Below are 20,214 nucleotides of genomic sequence, written 5' to 3' on the forward strand. Positions count from 1 at the left end.
AAACATCAAAGGGTTTGGTAGGGCCTAGAGGAATAAGTAACTAAATTATAGGTTTTAGTTAAACAAAATCTCTGATGATTCTAATTTTCCACATGGTTTTATGCACACACATTATCATACACACTCTCTTTAAATCAATTTGTCAATCACTCTCCCATTCATACACATCTAGATATATATATATATATGCAATGATATCCCCCCCAAATGTTTAGGGGTACTCTCATTTTCCTACTCATATTGAAATACTGCCCCTCAATAAGGCCAAACTTAGATTCACAAAATGTTTAGGGGTATGCATACCTGTGTACCCCCAGAAAAAGCACTGTATGTATGTATATGTCTATACATATACACATGTATATACATATACATACATACATACATACATACATACATACATACATATTTCTCGTTCTGGATATGCCAGATACACACACACATTTAGGTAGTTCTAAATAAGTTCAAAATAAGGGCAGAAGTAGAGACTAAACCACCACTGTCCTGCTAAGATTGTGTCATTTGATGCTAAGCCCTGTCAGGTGATTCAAGCTTTATCTAGCTGATTATTAAAAGGAAAGTACAACTTACTTGAAGGTCCTGCAGAGTGTCTGTGTGGCTGATTATTTTTTTCTTTGTTCTGAGTCAAAGTACTTCCACTGGTCATGGAAACAAGCTCTAAATCCGTGTCTTCTCTCCTTACAGGGCTTGTCTGGAAGCAGTGAAAGAGAATGTACACAATCAAGAAACAAAATATGACATTTTCTGAATGCAGCTCACATTACTCTCAAATAAACAAGCCGGCTCTGTCAAACAATCTTCTTCAGAATGATCCCACAATCCTTTATTGCTGCCCAGTCTGAACAAATGCACTATGTCAAAGCATTTTTGTAAATAGGAGGCGATCTTAAAATTGTGGTTTGTGATCAGAATCAGTGCAGCAACAAAAGACAACATTTTAGTACAGTAATTTTGAAGAAAATAAATCTTGCAGACAACTGATGAAACCTTAAACAGCTTAAGATCATTTACTGAGCAGTCTATAATTTAAAGTCAGAGTTGAAAGCCAGAAATGTTATATTTGATTATTTTTTTGCCATATTTGTGCTTAATCCAGAGCAAGTATCAGTTATATCAATCAAACACTGAGTAATTTCATCTTTGCTACCTAACTAAACCTTCAGAAGAGTTTTTATGTACAGCTTGCATAAGATAATTATATTAAAATGTAACATATTGATGGATTTAAAAGAATAGAACAGAAAAAAGTTCTTTCATGTCAGTATGTTTTTAGATTTAGAATGGAGATTGAATAGAGAAATTAATTCAATGGTTTCAGCAATGCACATATCTGTACATTACAAATACTGGTCCATAAACCATAAATCCTTGTAAGTAAGACTATTTATGTTTAGATTTATTTCCATGTAAGGATCACAGCCTATGAAACTGAAATGTACATACGAATTTAATTTTGCCGAGTTTAAAAATGTGTTATTTGTGAATGCAATGCTGTATTTAAGGTTTAAAACATAAACAAAATTACAATTCATAAATGTACTAACATTTTTAGTGAAATTAGTTGGTGCATATGCAAGAAAGTTAAAATACACTTACATCTCATTGATGGAGGACCTAAGAATACAGTACAGTCTTTATTTCTCAATTATTTCAATGGACTAAGTGCTCTCAGCTTCTGGTGTATCTGTAATGACTGTGGTGATTCCAAGATCTTGGCAGAACAAATTAATGCAGTCATTCAGTGTTTGTCCACTCTTATAGACTGGAGTAGACTTCATGTTTCTTGGATCTAGTTTGGTTTTGGTTTTTAATAGAACCCCAAGACCTACAAACTGGAACCATGTGCAGAAGACAGTTGGAATTAAAGAACAGGGAGCCTCTGAGCACACTCTGAGCCTATGAACTTGTGGACACATTTCAGCAGCCTAATTTAGCTAGAAAAAAGTAATTATGTTGCTGTTGTTCCTAACAAAAATAGGAGACCCTTGCTGATCAACAATTAATTGCCAGAAATCTAACTGCCAGTTGACCCTGATCTAAGTTCTCCCAATCTGTTAGACAAACATCTGTTTTATCCACTTCATCTGCGATAGTCTTGCCCCCTTTTGGAGAAGAGAGGTTTTGCCATGCTGATCCATGCTTTTGTAATCTCTAAAATGTATTGCTGAAGTGTGCTTCATTGAAGGCTGTCCATGAACATAGACCAGAAGCTTCAACTAGTGCAGAATTCTATTGCCCATCTCTTGGAAGAAGCTTACATTTGGGAATATATTCATCCTACTTTGCAAAGAGTAGACACCTTCTGGACTTAATTTAAGGTGGCTCTTTTAAAATCCCTTTATAGTCTGGGACCTACAGGTTTCTTAAAGGGATTAGCTAGATTAGCTGAGTTACTGCCCTAGCTATGCAAGGCTGTTCCCACTCCATGTGCACACATGTGAGGTGAAGACATACTTTTATCTTAATGATTTTGAGGCTGTAGAACAGGAGTCACCAACCTTTTTGAACCAGTGGGAAAATCTGGAATTTTGAGAAAGTGCCGTGGGCACCACTCACAAAATGGCTGCTATGAGGGTGTATAGGAGAGGCCAAGACAGTGCAGACAGGGACTGAGCAGAAAGAGAAAATACTTTATCAATTATTGTGGACTTTTGAGGAAATATTTCATTGTACCACATGAGGTCCTGGTGGGCATATTGTTGGCCATGGATGCCATGCTGATGAACCCAAGAACAACCTATCTGATGAGATACTTTGGCCTTGTGTCCTATTTATTTATTTTATTTGCAACATTTACATCCTGCCTTTCTTCCATGGACCTCAAAGTAGGATACTTTAGTCCTCATCACAACTATGTGAACTAGGTTAGACAGAGTTTGCATGACCTGCCCAAGGTCATTAAGCGAGGTTTATGGCATAATAGGGTTTGAAATCTGAGTTCTCCCAGTCCTAGCACTAAAACATACCTCTGGCAGAATGCTTATGGCCACAAAGTGGACACTGTGGTGCTGCGTTTCTGCTGCTGCAGAGTCTACTGTACTGATTGTTATTTAAAACACTTATTGCTGGTTTTTATTCTTTTATTCTGCTGGGACTCATCTCAAATTTTCAATAAATGTTTTGAAATTAATATATTCATGAGGCAGAAGCTACCAATTAACATGCCTGGCTGTATCAAACAGGTCTTGATCTCTTTGTGGGCGTATACAAAAAAGTAATCTGGGTTACTAGTCATTCAGACTGGGGGTAAAATTCATTCCTCAAACATAATTCAGAGATAAATCTGTATTATACTGTGAACAAAGCCCACCCACATATTTTGTTAGTGTATTATGTTGTTCGTCAGAGGGGATGTAGCATACATCTGAGTAAAGTCAGTTTGCTATTCATACACAATTATTTTTGAGTGGTACTCTGCTGTTCACACAACTGGATTCAGCACCCACCCTAACACAGTGGTACCTCAGGTTAAGTACTTAATTCGTCCCGGAGGTCCGTTCTTAACCTGAAAGTGTTCTTAACCTGAAGCACCACTTTAGCTAATGGGGCCTCCTGCTGCTGCTGCGCCGCCGGAGCCCGATTTCTGTTCACATCCTGAAGCATAGTTCTTAACCTGAAGCACTATTTCTGGGTTAGCGGAGTGTGTAACCTGAAGCATATCTAACCTGAAGCGTATGTAACCTGAGGTACCACTGTACATTGTCTATTCTCCCTGCACCTCGAAATCTGAGGTACTGCTGAAAGTCAATGTGCAATTGAACAAGTGGAACAAGGGCTCACAACTCACATTTATTTCTAAACAGCCCTTTACCTATATAGATCACAGGCTGGTTTACAAAGCAATCACGTAAAATATAATAAAAAACTAAAATTGCAGCTAAAACATTTTCCCCAATAGAATACTTCCAGTAATTTAGTAAGAACCTGAATGTTCATGCCAGTCAGACACTCTCCCTTATCTTCAAAAAGTCTTAATGAATAAATTAAGCTGGTGCCAAAAAATAGTTACTGAGGGGGTTCATTGTAATTTTCCACAGTTGGGCTGCCATCACAGAGAAGGCCTTGCTTTGTGTCACCACACAACAGTGGGACTAAAAGTAAGGCCTCCCTGTTGATCCCTGCTGAGCATTGCAGAGGTGCTCCTTTAAGTATTTGTGTTCCTGGTCATTCTGGGCTTTTGAAATCAACACCTTACGTTGCACTCGGCAGCTTATCAAAAGCCAGTGCAGCTCCTGGCGGACTGGTAATGACGCATGCAAGGGGATAACCCACAATTGAGGGACAGATGGCAAATGCAAAGGGCTTATGAATTATGTATATATGCAGATTTGATTTTACACAGCTGTAGCATTCAAAGAAAGGTCTCACCCTGATCTCAGAAGCATTTATAGGCCAATCATATGCATATTTACCCAAAAGTAAGTCACACTGCGTTCAGTGGGGCTCACTGCCAGTTAAGAATGCACGGGATTGCAATTGGTATCGTTTTTTTAATGTTGTACACTGAGTTAATGTTGTGCCCTGAGATCTTTTGATAAAGGGTGGCATATAAATGTAATGATAACAACAACAACAACAACAACAACAACAACAATATAAATAAAAATGTCCAGATTTTTAAAAAACCAGTTACCATGGTAAAAACAAAACAAAACAAAACATCTTACCACATGTTGAACTCTTCCTCCCTTGATAACTTCTGGATCTATCTCAGGTAAGAAATGTTTGCTATACAGTGAATGGAAAATGACAAATATGTCAGTAACAGAATAAAATGTATCAGAATACTAAAGCTAGTATCCAATGAACTATTTCAATTGCTCTAAGGGCTTTGGTATACCAAGTGAGCTGTTTGCCTTATCTTTGAGCAACAAATTTAAACCACACAACACACTACTTCCTCCCTATTTCAAAAGTGATTTCCTAGGCGTGTCAAGTGGGGTCTTGTATGACAAACCTAAAGCTTGCTTGGGCACACATAAATATCACTATTAAACAATTTATGGAGAGCATTTTACAATTGTCTCATGGCAATGTATGAATACCATAAACACAGCTAAACGTATTTTAATAGTATAACCCCCCCCCCCCAACTAAATATCGGTTTGAGAACAATACAAAACAAACGCTTAAGGCAATTACTAGGTCCTGTCCTTAAGTGTACATATTTACCTGTTGGCAAGTTTCACTGTAATCAATAGGACTTCTGGATAAACATATCTTTCCAACTCTACAATTCCATGATTCTATGATAGTTAGCATTGGGCTGTATGACACCTACTGCTTAGAAACTGCAGGTCGTCAAATGTTTAGCTAAATATCATTAAGAATTTTGGCTCTTATTTTCAGTGGGTTTAAGGAATATTATTTTTAACAATCTGGCTCAAACAGATAAGGAAGTCATTCATTGCCAGAAAGTTTAAGATAAAATTCTCAAAATGCAAGTTCTTTAATAGCTAGAAATTTATCGAATTTACTAGTGTATTGAAGGAGTATAAATTACACCTATCATTATTCAATCTTATTCAAGCAGTCTATTATATAGCAATAATCTTGGTTTTGGTTAGATAAGTCTATCAGTTATTTGACCACATGGCTTCTGATTCCTTTCCAGTTGATGTTTTGCCATCAAGTTGAGGGTAAGTAGGATCAGTCATAATACCTAAATTATCCTAACAAATGCTATTACCATTAATGTGCCACACACATTTACAGAAGTGATTTAATATGATTTAGACTGCAACAGTATACCTACTTATCTGGAAACAAGCCCAATTGAACTCTATGGCTTACTTCTGAGTAGGCATATATAGGAGTGTGTTGTTAGAAACAACTGAGATTGCATAAATGACATTTGACCTTAATTCTAAAAAACTATTGTATTTATCTTCTCTAAATGCTTTTATGAAAATTAAAACCAGGGAATAAAATAAAAACTAAATTGTAATATCTGGGCCCCTCTGCTAACTTACAGAGCTCAAGATTAAAAATACTATAGTTTATGGGTTTCTCTTTTCACCTGGTTTTAAAAAAACACATATTTTTCAAGGGTAAGTATGGTACTCCTGTATATAAAAAACCTCATCATTATATAAAATATTGTTTAAAAGGTTAAACTATGAATTGAATTTCTATCTTTTTCTGAAGAATATCATGAGAGCCTGGATAGTTCCGTTGGTTGGAGAGTGGTGTTGATAACACCAAGGTTGCAGGTTTGATTCCTGTTTGGGACAGCTGCATATTCCTGCACTGCAGGGGGTTGGACTAGATGATCCTCAGGGTCCCTTCCAACTCTACAATTCTGTGATTCTATGATTACTTGAGGATTGTTGCTTTAAATAATATTCAATATAAGTGAAATTCATTTCTAAGATGTTCTAATGTTGTCTGGCATCTCAGTCCTAAACATAATTAATTGAAATATACTATCTTGTTCCAAATAAGAATATTTTGGGGAGTATCTGTTGTCACTGACTTCCACTTGATGTGGTTACCATTGCTGTTAGGTAAGCAGCTCCTCACAATGTTTAATTCAATTTGGCATGGGATTGGCAGATAGCGCCCTACAAAATCATGCCATTAACATCCCTACTGAGAAATCAATCGTGGCACTTTGTCCCTGGGTCCACTGCACCATTGATCTCAATGCAAATAGCTTGCAAATAAGGGAAGGGAGGGATCTGTTTAGAGCTATTATTACAAGTAAGTAGGATATAAATGATGTTAAATAACAATAAACCAAAATTGGGAGGCACAGAGAACCTTGGACTGCCAGGCTGCCTATGGACAGCATGTTGCGTGACAGTAAGGTAGAGGGACCCCTGACCATTAGGTCCAGTCGTGGCCGACTCTGGGGTTGCAGCACTCATCTTGCTTTACTGACCAAGGGAGCTGGCGTACAGCTTCCGGGTCATGTGACCAGCATGACTAAGCCGCTTCTGGCGAACCAGAGCAGCGCACGGAAACGCCGTTTACCTTCCCGCCGGAGCGGTACCTATTTATCTACTTGCACTTTGGGGTGCTTTTGAACTGCTAGGTTGGCAGGAGCAGGGACCGAGCAATGGGCGCTGACCCCGTAGCGGGGATTCAAACCGCTGACCTTCTGATCAGCAAGTCCTAGGTTCTGTGGTTTAACCCAGTGCCACCTGCATCCCAGTAGTGTTGCATCATAGTGCACACCTGCTTCCTGGGGCAGAATTTGTGCTATGGCCTGATGCCAATTATGTGTACTAGTTCCTCTGATATTCCACCAATTGGATCCTGTCTCTTGCACTTTAGCATCTTTATTAATCATGACAACATTTTTAAAAAGTCCACCTGTATGCTTTTTGTCATTCAGCTGTCCCCCCACTGACAAGAAAACTCTGAGGAGTGTTGTTTTTTTCCTGATCTGAGGGCAGAATTGCCTCGCACCTGCAGGTATCATCTGCCTGACAGCCTTGATAACTATCCTCAGAGAAACTCTCTTTTGACTTCTGAAGAACCACCACTTACACAAAGATAAATCATTGAAGTTTAAAGGGAAGCATTTCCTCAAATGTGCAGACCTGAAATTTTGTTATATTTTTAAAAAAACAATCAAAAGCTTCGTATTATTTCTGCTCCCTTTTTCCTTGTGTATTTCTGTAAAATATATTGTCCACTCTAGCCCATGCCTAGTTCAAAATACCATCTGCCATGTCTCCACATATTGGTGCACTATTTAGTGTACCTGGTTAGCTATTAAATTACAATGATTTTGAATGCATTCTGTAACTTGAAGAATACAAGAAAAATATATGTTTTCCTGCATTTTTCATAAATACAACTATTTGGGTTTCTGACAGAAAAAATATTCATGGATATTATGAAGTGATATTTCATGCTGGCATGTCATAGCAATTCACTAAGGTTTGTGGCAGAATGAGATGCAGAATTTATTAAATTAATTCTCAACAGGAGTGTGTTTGAAACTTGGCAATCTAGCCTTTGGCAAAAAAAAGCATATTTGTTTTAGGACAATTAAGATGAGTTTCATGTTACATGATGTGTTATTACAATCCAAAAATCTAATTTAAAGGCAATGATCTCACCATTTTTCATTTCTGGGGCTAGTTGCTTCAAAATCCCAAACCTGTGTATGAAGCCATTGGTATGTACGTTCTTTGTTCCTTTCCATCTTATCTGTAGAACAATAAGCAAATGCTTCTTCCTTACCTGTGGATGAGAGATATTTTCAAGTTCTAACCTTTTGTTGTAACAAATGCCAAACAAACAGCATTGATTTACAGCAGAATGCTATGCAGGTTTATGTGGCAGTGAGACAAAATGGCCTCAACAAGACTTCTTAATAAATATTCTTAATAAAGACTTCTTAATAAATAATATAGGATTGGGCAGATAAGGTGGTAAGTAAAAACAGAAAAAAAGACAGAGCCCGTATTTTCTCCCTTACTTCCTTTCTCTGTACGTTGTAGCACACAGAATATTTGCAAAATAAGGCTCCATATAGAAACAGAAAGTACAAAATGTGTCTGTGGAAGGTTAGTAGGGCTATTAGAAAAGACCAGTTAAGTAAACAGGTATGTAAATAAGCTTCTATAATTGCCTTCCCTTTGATTATATCCACACAAGATTTCCTCAAAAAACATTCCAAAGGGCAGGTCCCCTCCTAGTGGAGGCACTAAATAGCTGGGGTTTAACTGTGTCTTCTGCCTAGGGATGGCAGAGGATTGCCACAACTCTCATGCTTGCCTGAAGTCCGAAATGGAAATGAAGCAAGCAAATATGAGTGGCATTACTTTTTTGCTGCTTTCTTTTTTAATCCACAAACATTACACAAATTATCACATTATTTTCTGAATAGTTTTTGTGTTTCCTTTTCACTGAAATGCCCTGAAGTTAATTGCACAATTAATTGCATGTAATTATGTTTGTTTCAGGCTTTCAGCCATAGTGGGTAGGAAGACAAATAACCCAGGTTTTAATAGAAGCCTAACTGTAACAGAACAGAAAGCTCTGATTGTGATGAACACTGGATGGGACAGGAATTGCTGCCTCCTTATATGCCCACTGTGCCATTTCTGAGTTTTTACTGGTGGTCAGCTTTATTTTATGAGCCTTAGCTGGTTCCAAGGTGTGGTTAGCACTCAGACCTGGCCCTCTCCCTCTTCTTTCCAGTCGCCTTTGACTGGATCTAACTATCCAGGGGTCATTTACCTTTAACTTTTTACCCAGCAACCTTACTACTGATGAGCTTCTATCTCCTGATGCTGCGCTATTCTCAAGGGATCCAGGACCTTACTCTATTCTGCTTATTCCTATTTTATGTTTGTGCCCTTGAGTGACATCATTTCTACTTTTCATGTGCACCTGGGCCATGGCTAAATAAGATGGACTCTGCATTGGGGTGGCTTGGGATGTAGAATGTACATGATGGACTGCGGTGACAGAGCTTATTTAGAAGGTGTTGCAATTGCAGTTCTACGAAGATGTAAAAGAAAAAAAAGTGGAGGGAGATGGGGATAGCTTCTGATATCAGAAACTAAATCCTGGTCAAACTCAGTACATGTACAAAAAAAAGATGAATCTGCAATATAGAAGGAACAGAAAGAAAAGAGCATCACATCCAAACATGTGTGAACCAAATACAGTACCAGACAGAAGTGAGGTAATCTCCTGTGCAGACATTGCTTCAGAAATGCAGCAGACACTCAAAAAGTTACTTTACCAACTCACAGCAGCTGGTAGAAGTCAACTTAGAAAGAAGAAATTCACATTGGAATATGTTATATTATATGTTAAAGATCTCTATACGTAGTGCAGACCTCTTGTTTCTGGCCTTTTCAGACCAGAAAAGCCTGAGGCTTCTGGCTGATTTTGTGATGTGTAGAAACACTCAGTATAAGGTGGTGGAATGAACTTCCAAATTCATTCCCGATTTTTCATACTGTGAACTTAGAGCACTGAATGTAATCAAGTCATATCTCCAGCACCTGTTTCCTAAAATCTATGTATTATCAGGATGATCTGTTGGAGCATTTAATCCCTTGGGATGATTATGTGCCATGGGAAAGTACCCTTTGTGATCACTTTGATTCTCTAGAGCAAAAAGAAACCATATTCTCTGTATTTTAGCCTGCTCTTAATTTTTCTCTCTTGCCACCAGCAATAACATTTTCATAGCAATGCTTGTTCTGTCTCAAGACATTTTGGGAATGTTCCCAGTCATTTTGTTAACAGAGTAACAAAATACACGGACATTTAAGGCAGCAATCACATGCACTCTTACTTGGAATGAAGCTCTAGAATGACTTACTTCTGAGGAAACATACACAGGATTGTATTGTATTGACTAAAGAAGAAAAGCTAGCAAGCTTAGAAGTATAATATACCCCATGTGCAGGCTTACATATTAGTCATCTTGTATTGTGTTCCCCACTTCCCCAGTGGTGAAAAGTTGCATAGGCAATGCTAAATGGGCTTGGTTTACTTTTGATGAGAGTGCTGAGACTTATTGTATCATTAGAATGTTGGCTTTATTTACAAATAATTATTTACAAATATAAAAATAAACCCTAAGTGGAGGCAAAGCTGATCTGGTAACCCACATCAGATTTGCAGAGATGCCAACTCACAGCGTGCTTTCCCCTTCTGTCTCACGTTCACACACACACACCCCTCTGCCCCCTCCTCTTAGTTGATATCCCAATCAAATGTATTCCCAACTATCTCATAACAATTTGCTCCAATCAGCTGACTAGTCTGGGGTATTAACCAGCAAATCTATCTAACTAAAGAATTGTTATTCAGGTAGGTAGACGTGTTGGTCTGACACAGTCGAAATACATTAAAAAAAAAAAGTCCACTAACCCCTTAGAGACCAACTAAGTTTGTTCTTGGTATAAGCTTTCATGTGCATGCACACTTCTTCAGAATCGTTAGTCAATAGTTGTCACAATATCAATTATTTAACAATATAGCTTCCAAGGAGAAGGGACGCAGGTGGCGCTGTGGGTTAAAGCCTCAGCGCCTAGGGCTTGCTGATCGAAAGGTCGGCAGTTCGAATCCCTGCGGCGGGGTGCGCTCCCGCTGCTCGGTCCCAGCGCCTGCCAACCTAGCAGTTCGAAAGCACCTCCGGGTGCAAGTAGATAAATAGGGACCGCTTACCAGCGGGAAGGTAAACGGCGTTTCCGTGTGCGGCTCTGGCTCTGGCCAGAGCAGCGATGTCACGCTGGCCACGTGACCCGGAAGTGTCTCCGGACAGCGCTGGCCCCTGGCCTCTTAAGTGAGATGGGCGCACAACCCCAGAGTCTGTCAAGACTGGCCCGTACGGGCAGGGGTACCTTTACCTTTACCTTTTATAGCTTCCTGTCATGCTGTATTTTAAACAGCTCAATGGTGATGACAGCCCTAAATGAATTTTATCTAAACAGGCAAACCCTTGGAACATTTGCTTCAGTTTAGTATTTTAAGATGTGACCATGACCACACTGTACAACAGTTCATCCAGATTTCAAACCAAATTGTAATAGTCTTTCTATTTGATTTTACATCTCAAAAACTAAATGATCAAATGCCGTTCTTACAGTGACTCACCAGGAGACATCTCCATCTGGCAGCTGGCCTTTGGAGTTTTTACCTGGTGCCAGACCAAAAGAGATTGACTGTGCTGCTTCTGTTCTGCACAGCCAGCTGACCAGTAGCCTCCCTGACTGAACTGGCAGAGGCAGTCTCTGGTATGGTGATGGAGAACTCTAGGCCCATGCCTTTGCAAGGCTACTTTCCCCCAATCCAGCTTGAGACTTCATTATTTATATATTCTATTTAAATATGTACAAACTGCACTTTCACAGAAAAATGCAGTGATGTCTCATGTGGTCATTGGCCTGACCCACAGGACAGGACATTCCCTGGATTTGGTGGTCTGGAATTGGAGTGCTGGTGGCTCTACGACTCCAATGTCATGGTCAGACCACTTCCTGTTGAACTTTAGGGCAACTCTATCCATTTCCCCCTGCAAGGGGTGGGAGACCAATTAACATGGACTCTCCTAAGAGTCTTATGGATTTCAATGGATTCTTTAATTTTCTGGAAATTTTCCAGTGAAGAGCCGGCGATCCTGTCAAGGCCCCTGTCTCACTGTATGGTGCTGAAATGCAGAGGGTTAGCAACACAATTGCCCCATAGCACCCCCTCTGATGCTACGAAGCACATTCAGCCCCCTGGCATACTAGGGAACTGTGCGTGGAAAAATAGACCAGTTCACAAATAAAAGTGCAGCTGATTTAGTGCACGTATGCCTACTTACGATCGCTGAAGAATTGATGCTTTTGAATTATGGTGCTGGAGAAGACTCTTGAGAGTCCCATGGACTGCAAGTAGATCAAACCTATCCATTCTTAAGGAAATCAGCCCTGAGTGCTCACTGGAAGGGCAGATCATGAAGCTGAGGCTCCAATACTTTGGCCACCTCATGAGAAGAGAAGACTCCCTGGAAAAGACCCTGATGTTGGGAAAGATGGAGGGCACAAGGAGAAGGGGACGGCAGAGGATGAGATGGTTGGATAGTGTTCTCGAAGCTACCAGCATGAGTTTGACCAAACTGCGGGAGGCAGTGGAAGACAGGAGTGCCCGGCGTGCTCTGGTCCATGGGGTCATGAAGAGTCGGACTAAACGACTAAACAACAACAACAACAACAAATGCCTACTTATGGTAGCAGTGAAGAGAGCCTGCTTTGCTGCCTCTCTCATGAAATTAACTCTTCTAGCATATAGGTTAAAAAACATTGTTCAACACCATTCTAACTACAGTGGTACCTCTGGTTACGAACTTAATTCGTTCCGGAGGTCAGTTCTTAACCTGAAACCGTTCTTAACCTGAGGTACCACTTTAGCTAATGGGACCTTCTGCTGCCACCGTGCCATTGGCACGAAATTTCTGTTCTTATCCTGAGGTAAAGTTCTTAACCCGAGGTACTACTTCTGGGTTAGAGGGGTTTGTAACTCAAAGTGTTTGTAACCCGAGGTATTTGTAACCAGAGATACCACTGTACTGGTATTTTGTGACATAGGACAAACAGTTAAATATGAACCTATAGTAGTAAAAATATTTTGTGGTTCGAGGACTCGACCACCGCGACGTGAAAAGAAGACACAGGGACACGTGATATAAGGTTAATGGGCTAGAAAAGGCCACAACTTTATTGATTACAGCAATGAAAAGGTATTGGCTTAGGCATTGGATCGCGAAACAAGTGGGTTTATTCACCAGGGGTTCATCACCTGTTGATGCTAATCCAACTATAGGCTCACCCCTGCTGTCACCGAGGGTCGTGTCATGGCCTCCCGCCAAGCAGGCATCGGACAGAATACACGACCGCCAGATTCCTTTAACGGAATACCCCTAAACATTGAAGGCATAGGCGATGGCCACACCTAGCACTTCGACACACCACAGCACATTATTCCAATGCCTAACCTACCCACCAATACCACAAAAGTTGTGACGATTGCTACGAGGTAGGCGAAAAAACCAAAAAGCCTAATGCCAAATGGAAAAACTCCTACCAGGCCCCCCGTGCAACCGGGACGACCAACCTAAGGTCCATAGCAAGGCCAATGACCTAAGCCCTAACTCAATGGGAGTGGAGGGTGGGTGACTCGCACAGGACGACAAAGAGAAATGAGGCCGGGGAGAGGCTGACGCTGCAGCATCAAGGCTGCTGGACACGCCCCCCCATGGCACCTGGTTGGACGGCCACCGGGGGGGGGGGGGCGCCAGCCAGGTGAGCTGGAGGCAGGGGGCTACGCCCTCTGCTAGGGGCGGTGTTCAGGCTCCCGCCCACAACCACTCCCCTCTCTTTCAGGGAGGAGAGTCTTTATGGAACTTAAGTAGTTAATAAAATGACCAAATAATGTGACTGTGGAAAAAGGGGTTGAGTAAAATGGGCATATATGCTAGAGACTGAACAAATGCTCTAAATTCAACTACTGTTTAACTTTTCTGATTTATAAGTATAATTCACCTCCCACACAAAGCATCAGTACTACTGCTGCCAGGGTAAGATTAATAAAGAAAGTAGTCATTCAGTCCATGCATCCTGGATGAATTTCAGATCTCTCTAACACTGTGCCAGCATTCAGATCTAATGTTCAAGGTTTTTTTGGTTTTTTTTTGTTTAAACTGGCTTGAGGTTGCATTAAGAAAAATGGAAGACAGGTATCATGGCAATCTTATTTGTGGTCTGAAAGCAATGCATAGTAATTTGGATTTTTACTTAAAAAGGTAAGTGGCTTATACTTTGATCATAGTGATTTGCACCAGGCTGAAGTCTTAGAAAACAAAGCATACATTAAGGAAAGTGCTTATATAAAAAGGAAAATCAGATCGACTCAGTGTATTTCTTCTATTGTACCTTTACTTTCTAAATTACCCTATTTTTCTGTGTATAAAGCTAGTTTCCCCCCTAAAAAATAACTTCAAAATTTTGGGCGTGTCTTATACATAGATACATCTCCCCCCATTTTCTTAAATCGGAGTCCCCCAAAATAGGGCACGTCTTATACATGAGGACGTCTTACAGACAGAAAAATACAGTAATTTTTCAGGGTCATTACGGCATACTGTGAAATAGGGACAATTACAATAAGGTATATACATGCACATCATTTACGCTTATTACAAACAGCTACTCCCATTAGTCCAATATATGTTAATGTATAATTAAACCAGGAATAGTTAACCTGTGACCATCCCTGATCAATTCTAGGAGCTAGAATTCAAAGCATCTGAAGGGCCATGTGTTAGCCATTCACAAGTTAAAACAACAATTGTGGATACTTCATGTACAAAGCATGTAGTGCAAATGATTTTGCAACGGTACACATTTTTGCACTTTCAGGAATCACTCCTGTGCCTAAGTAAACAAGAAACATGCAGTGTGCTTGTAAGGGAACTTTTGAATACTATCTGTGGATAGATCCCTGATCATGAATATTCATGTTGAAATTTCAGAGATCATGGGTCTCATTAAAGCAGAAAAATATGGGAGCTGCTTCTTTACACATAATAATGCCCCTGTTGTAGTGTACCCAATCCAAAGGCTCAGAAAGACTCCTGTACCTGGAGGAACAGCCAAAGCATAAGTGAACCAGTTGAAAAGCATAAAGACTTGACTAAAATATAACTGTTTATTAAATATAATTTCTTTGATAAAGAAAGCATTCATGCCAAACTGACCGCAGTGCAGCTTGATAAATCAGGACCTAGAAAGTTGTGAGTAATCACCAGAAACATGGGCTCCCCCCTCATTCTCCCCTCATTGGCATGCCAATTCTGGTTGGTTTAAACTACAGTTTTCCTTTATGTAAGAGGGAACTGTTGTTTAGTGTCACTTTACGATGGTTTGAATAGATTTATGGTTCTGGTTAGAGAACAGACATTAGACCACAGGAGGCAAAGGGAGGGGGTATGCTATGGTCTAGCAAGAAGGGAATGAATCTCTGAACTGGCCCAATGACACTTACATGCCAGTTTTATGATTTGCAACAACACCAGAGCATCCATATTTGTATTGTTTATGCCTTGCATTCTTTGGCTGTTGTGGTGGAAGAGCCAGTGTGAAACTGGAGCACATATGGTGGAAGCAGAAGGAGTCATGATGAGAAAAATTTGCAGAAAATCATAATGGAACCATTTTCATTATGCAAGAAAGAAGCACTTTATGATACAAGGTTAAACAATGAATGAGTGGCAGTGTAGCTAAAACATTGTAATTTGCTACTTAGGCAATGTGGTTAGCTATACTATACTCAAAGATTTACTACGGACAGTGGAGTAAGTTGGATAATTTGCATGGCACCAGAGGGGATGGATGCAAAAAAAAGATGCATTTAGCAACATTTGAACTATAATACTTGGATGACTGCTGTTAAAGGTACAGGTAATGCGTTCTATGCAGTATTTGAGGAAAAAGTAAAAACAAACAAACACACACATTGAAATCTTAATATGCATTTTGCAATGGATACCTAACAAGAAAGTTGTTTATATATTACATGACTATGATATATTCCCATTTGCAAAATGCAGATTTTAAAACCTCCTCAATTTCAAAGAGCGCACCGGTTACCGAGCACCGTGACAGCTCAAGTAAATTGTAGCATATATAGCCTGGACTACTAGGAAAGTCTGACAAAAATCTAAGAAAGCAGACCTGGCTAAGAGTCAGGAGTCATGCTTATTATATAGAAGTCCCAGGGGTATCTTTCAATCAGAGGTCACAATCGAGGCAACAGAAGCAGTGTCACGATATCAGAGAAAGGGCCAATTCAGACCTGCTCCCTGACAGTCACTGAGGTCAGGGCTTGCGGCAAATCATTGTATTACAAGAGAATATTCCCTGTACACTTTTAGAGCTGTCATCTGAACAAACAAGGCCAGGTCATCTGTAGGTTAAACAAGAAACCTTTGCTGACAGCATAAACCATATATTCTCTTTAATTCCTTTTTAATTTTCTTACCTGTATCATACATTTTAAAATGAATATTCTTTGTTTCTACTTTGACACAAGCAAACAATTCAAAATATATGAATTTGTGATTAATTTATTCACTTCAGTAAGAAATATTTCCTTACTATAATGGACGGTTCACCATCTGCACAATTGTTAGGCAACTATTTAAAAAGAAATGTGTATCTGTAGTTAAGGTTTTAGTGATGTGGAGGAAAAAGGACAATAAACATGGTTGATATACTCAATATATTTTGCGATGGACCTCATTGACAGTTGGCCTGATGTAGCACAAACAATCCACATATGGAAGCAGGGTTCTGCACACAGAACTGGATCTGATACTCTGCATCTTGGGTCAGATACCCTCAAATTTAGAAAGCTGTGATAGACCTGCCATAATATGATTCATGTTGGACCAGGGTCCATGTGTGCATCTCCCAACACAGGGATGGGAAACCTGTGGCCTTCTGTAACCATTGACCATGCTGGCTATGGCTGACAGGAGACGGATTCCAAAAACATCTAGGAGGGCCACAAGTTCCCCATCCCTGCCGTAATAAATGGATAGTACACACTAAGGGTTGAAAGTGCTTATCACCAGATTGGAGAGGCAAAGTCAGTTCAGGTCTTCCTTATCCTCCCCACCCTTAAACATGTGATGGAAGTCAAAGCTGACCTTGCTAGTGCCCTGGTTTGTTTGGATTTTTTTTGTTATTTATCTATTTATTTTGCTTTTAGATTGCCCTTATATTGACCCCAAAGGACCTTAGATCAGTATAAAAATTACAACAACAATTATGTTAAACCACAATTAAAATATAACAGGCAATCAATGAAAAGGGTTCAGCGGCAGAAGTTACACCTTTTATTTGCATATTCTTATGTTGAAGATCTGTAGGTAGATAGTGGCCATAAAGGCTGTTCAGGTGCAAATGAACTACTTGATTTGGCATGACTTGCTAGTAGTTTGCAGACTGCACATGTTAATAGTTTCCAATGCAAAGAATTTTAATTTGGGAAGTGTACATTAGATATAATACATGCACTAGCACTTATTAGAGAAATGTCAAGGGGTTATACTGCTGTACAATCCCATTATTAAATATCTGAATCATTTGTAACCATGCCTACAATTTCTCATAAAAGTTTCTAAATCTAGTGTACTTACTTTCTATTTGTGCAGATTAACTGAAAAGTGTAAAAGGTATATGACTTTGTTCCTTTTATTTAACAGCACCACATTTTCAATATCTAGGCTTCAATTTTGCAGTCTTCTCACAGTGTTTTGTTTAAAATAACATTTCACATCATCAAAAGGAATTATAATATGTGGGTGTTCCACAACTTTATTAGTTACAAAAAGAAAGAGCATTAGCTTGTGTTCAATATTAAAAACTATGTCAAAAGGAAACAACCTTTTGGGAATGCTGTAGCTCTCTGACCTCATTAGGACAATCAGTCCTTCATAATGGTATAGTTATCATCCAGGGGATAGAAAAATCAGACCCCCCCCATAAAACTTGCAGTCAATCACATTATGATATGCCCATATAAGGATTGTCCATGTCCTAATCCATTCACTTAACATTATTGTAGGTACTAAGGCAGGAGCATATTAAGAGGTAAGGTAGGAGGACTACATAGAAGGATTGTTCTAGCAAAAGAGATCAGGATTGGATCATGTAAAGACACGGCATCTAGTACCCAAACATGAGCCACACTGAATGCATTCCCTGACAGATGGTCAGCTGACCATTCGCTTTACATATGTGTTTGAACAGATGATTAGCACTACGAAAGAAGACAATGCTGACCATGTTTGATCACTGCTGAATACAAAGATGTTCCAGTTTATGTAAAATACGATGTGTCAATTTAAGCATGTTGGAGGAAGTTAAGTGTTCTTAAGTGGGAGGCAGACATTTCTTTCTGTGCTGCATGGTCACAGGGTAAGTGTATCTAAAACAGACCACAGACCAAGTCAGTGGGATGATAAATGACACAACCTCAGCAGCAGCAACATGTCAATGGCAGCAATAAGATCTCAATAATATATGAACTGTTTGAGAATTTGTACACACCAACATGTGTTTGCAAAATATATTTTCATCATTTATATCCTGTCCATCTGCCAACACTTTCTACGTGAAATAATTAAAGTTTACACACAAGAATATAGCTTTCCATTCCAGACTGATTTAGTGCAGCATCCACATCATAGTTCTATATCCACAATCTCCAATGCAGATTAAAATTCTCATTCCACACAACCATGCTTCACACAGTGCAGATTAAAAGAGTGTGCGAAGTTCCACTTTTAAACTACTGTTTAGCTTCTTTATGAATGCCAAATAATAGTTAATATGAATGCTAGGGTTCCCAATCTATTATTGGGAACTACAGTATATGTCTTTCTTAAATATGAATGTATATTTGGGGCCAAACTTGACAAGACACCATTCACATAATTAGCAACTGGGTGTGAACAGTTTTAAAAAGTAAATAGCAGACATGACCTCACCCCCATGTGCTGGTGTGGCTGGTAATGAGAATTTAACCCATTGCTCCTGCTACAGTCCCATCCATGGGCCCTACATATCTGCTACCAACATGAGTTTGACCAAACTGCAGGAGGCAGTGGAAGACAGGAGTGCCTGGCGTGCTCTGGTCCATGGGGTCACAAAGAGTCAGACATGACTAAATGACTAAGCAACAACAGTTACCACAAACAGGAGCTTTTCTTCCAATACAAATAGCAGGCACAGGTTTCCAATCCAGACTAGATCAGAGTAAGGCAAAGGAGTTAAGCACCCTCATTCCATGCAGTAGGATGATGGTCTGGATTAGGACCTGTGTCTCACCATTCAAAGAATTGCTAACTGCATTAATGATGTCCCGTCTACTTTGGCCCTCAGTTTTCTAGCTGTTTTCTAGGAGTTTCCATAACTGACCTTTATGTTGGAAAAAAGGACTTAAAATGACTAATCAAAGCATTTCTTCATTCACTGAGACTGTGCAGAATGTAGGAAGAAAAGACAATGAATGAGCTGAGGAAAAATACAGTGACATTTGTAGTTGTATTTAAGAAGAACTTAAGAATTTGTATTTAAGAAGTCCAAGCATTGTAATACTTTATTCAATCTTTCTTGCCAAACACCCTATCCTTCCTCATCTGTCCCCTGCACATTCTCCCCTGAGCCAAACCTATTTGAATTTAAGTTGTTACTAAAATTATCTGTCTTTTGCACTCTAAGACCTAGGTCACAACCTTATTTAGGGGCAGGAAATAGTTATCAGGTCACCGACTGGTCAGATGAAAAGGATTCGAAATGCTTCAGCACTCAGCGATTTATTTCTCCAAATGATTGCCTTATGGAGTATAAAATATTTTAACATTCTTCCTTCCCTTCCATCTATTCTTCGTGTGGGGGTATGGAAAAATCACTGAACTTCATACCATGAGGAACAAATTGGTGAAAAAGGAAGTACATTCAAAACAATCAAAATCAAATCTTCTGTATTGCCTGATCTACAATGTTTAAATTTTAAAACTGTGATCTGTAGTGGCAGGAAAAACCACATACACTCCTACCAATGAACATAGCAGCTTGTTTACTGAAAAATAAAAAAGCATGATTCATTTTTAAAAATGCAACTTCTGGCTTAAGTATACTTAGGATTGCAGGCGACTGATTA

The 20,214-nt window shown here is 39.4% G+C and overlaps 1 protein-coding gene across 3 annotated transcripts in view; it reads right to left on the reverse strand.

Annotated features, from left to right (window-relative positions):
* The window catches only part of LRRIQ1 (leucine rich repeats and IQ motif containing 1), a 103,007-nt gene that overhangs the window by 8,835 nt on the left and 73,958 nt on the right, over positions 1–20,214 (reverse strand). For all 3 annotated transcript variants that reach the window (XM_079991803.1, XM_079991804.1, XM_079991805.1), the window contains 3 exons: positions 8,094–8,217; positions 4,689–4,749; positions 592–712 (listed from right to left, as the gene is read on the reverse strand). In XM_079991803.1, the coding sequence (XP_079847929.1) occupies positions 592–712; positions 4,689–4,749; positions 8,094–8,217 (306 nt within the window). The remainder of the gene's footprint in view (positions 1–591; positions 713–4,688; positions 4,750–8,093; positions 8,218–20,214) is intronic.

This window comes from Podarcis cretensis (genome assembly GCF_951804945.1).
Source record: "Podarcis cretensis genome assembly, chromosome: 10".
Taxonomy (NCBI): Eukaryota; Metazoa; Chordata; class Lepidosauria; order Squamata; family Lacertidae; genus Podarcis; species Podarcis cretensis.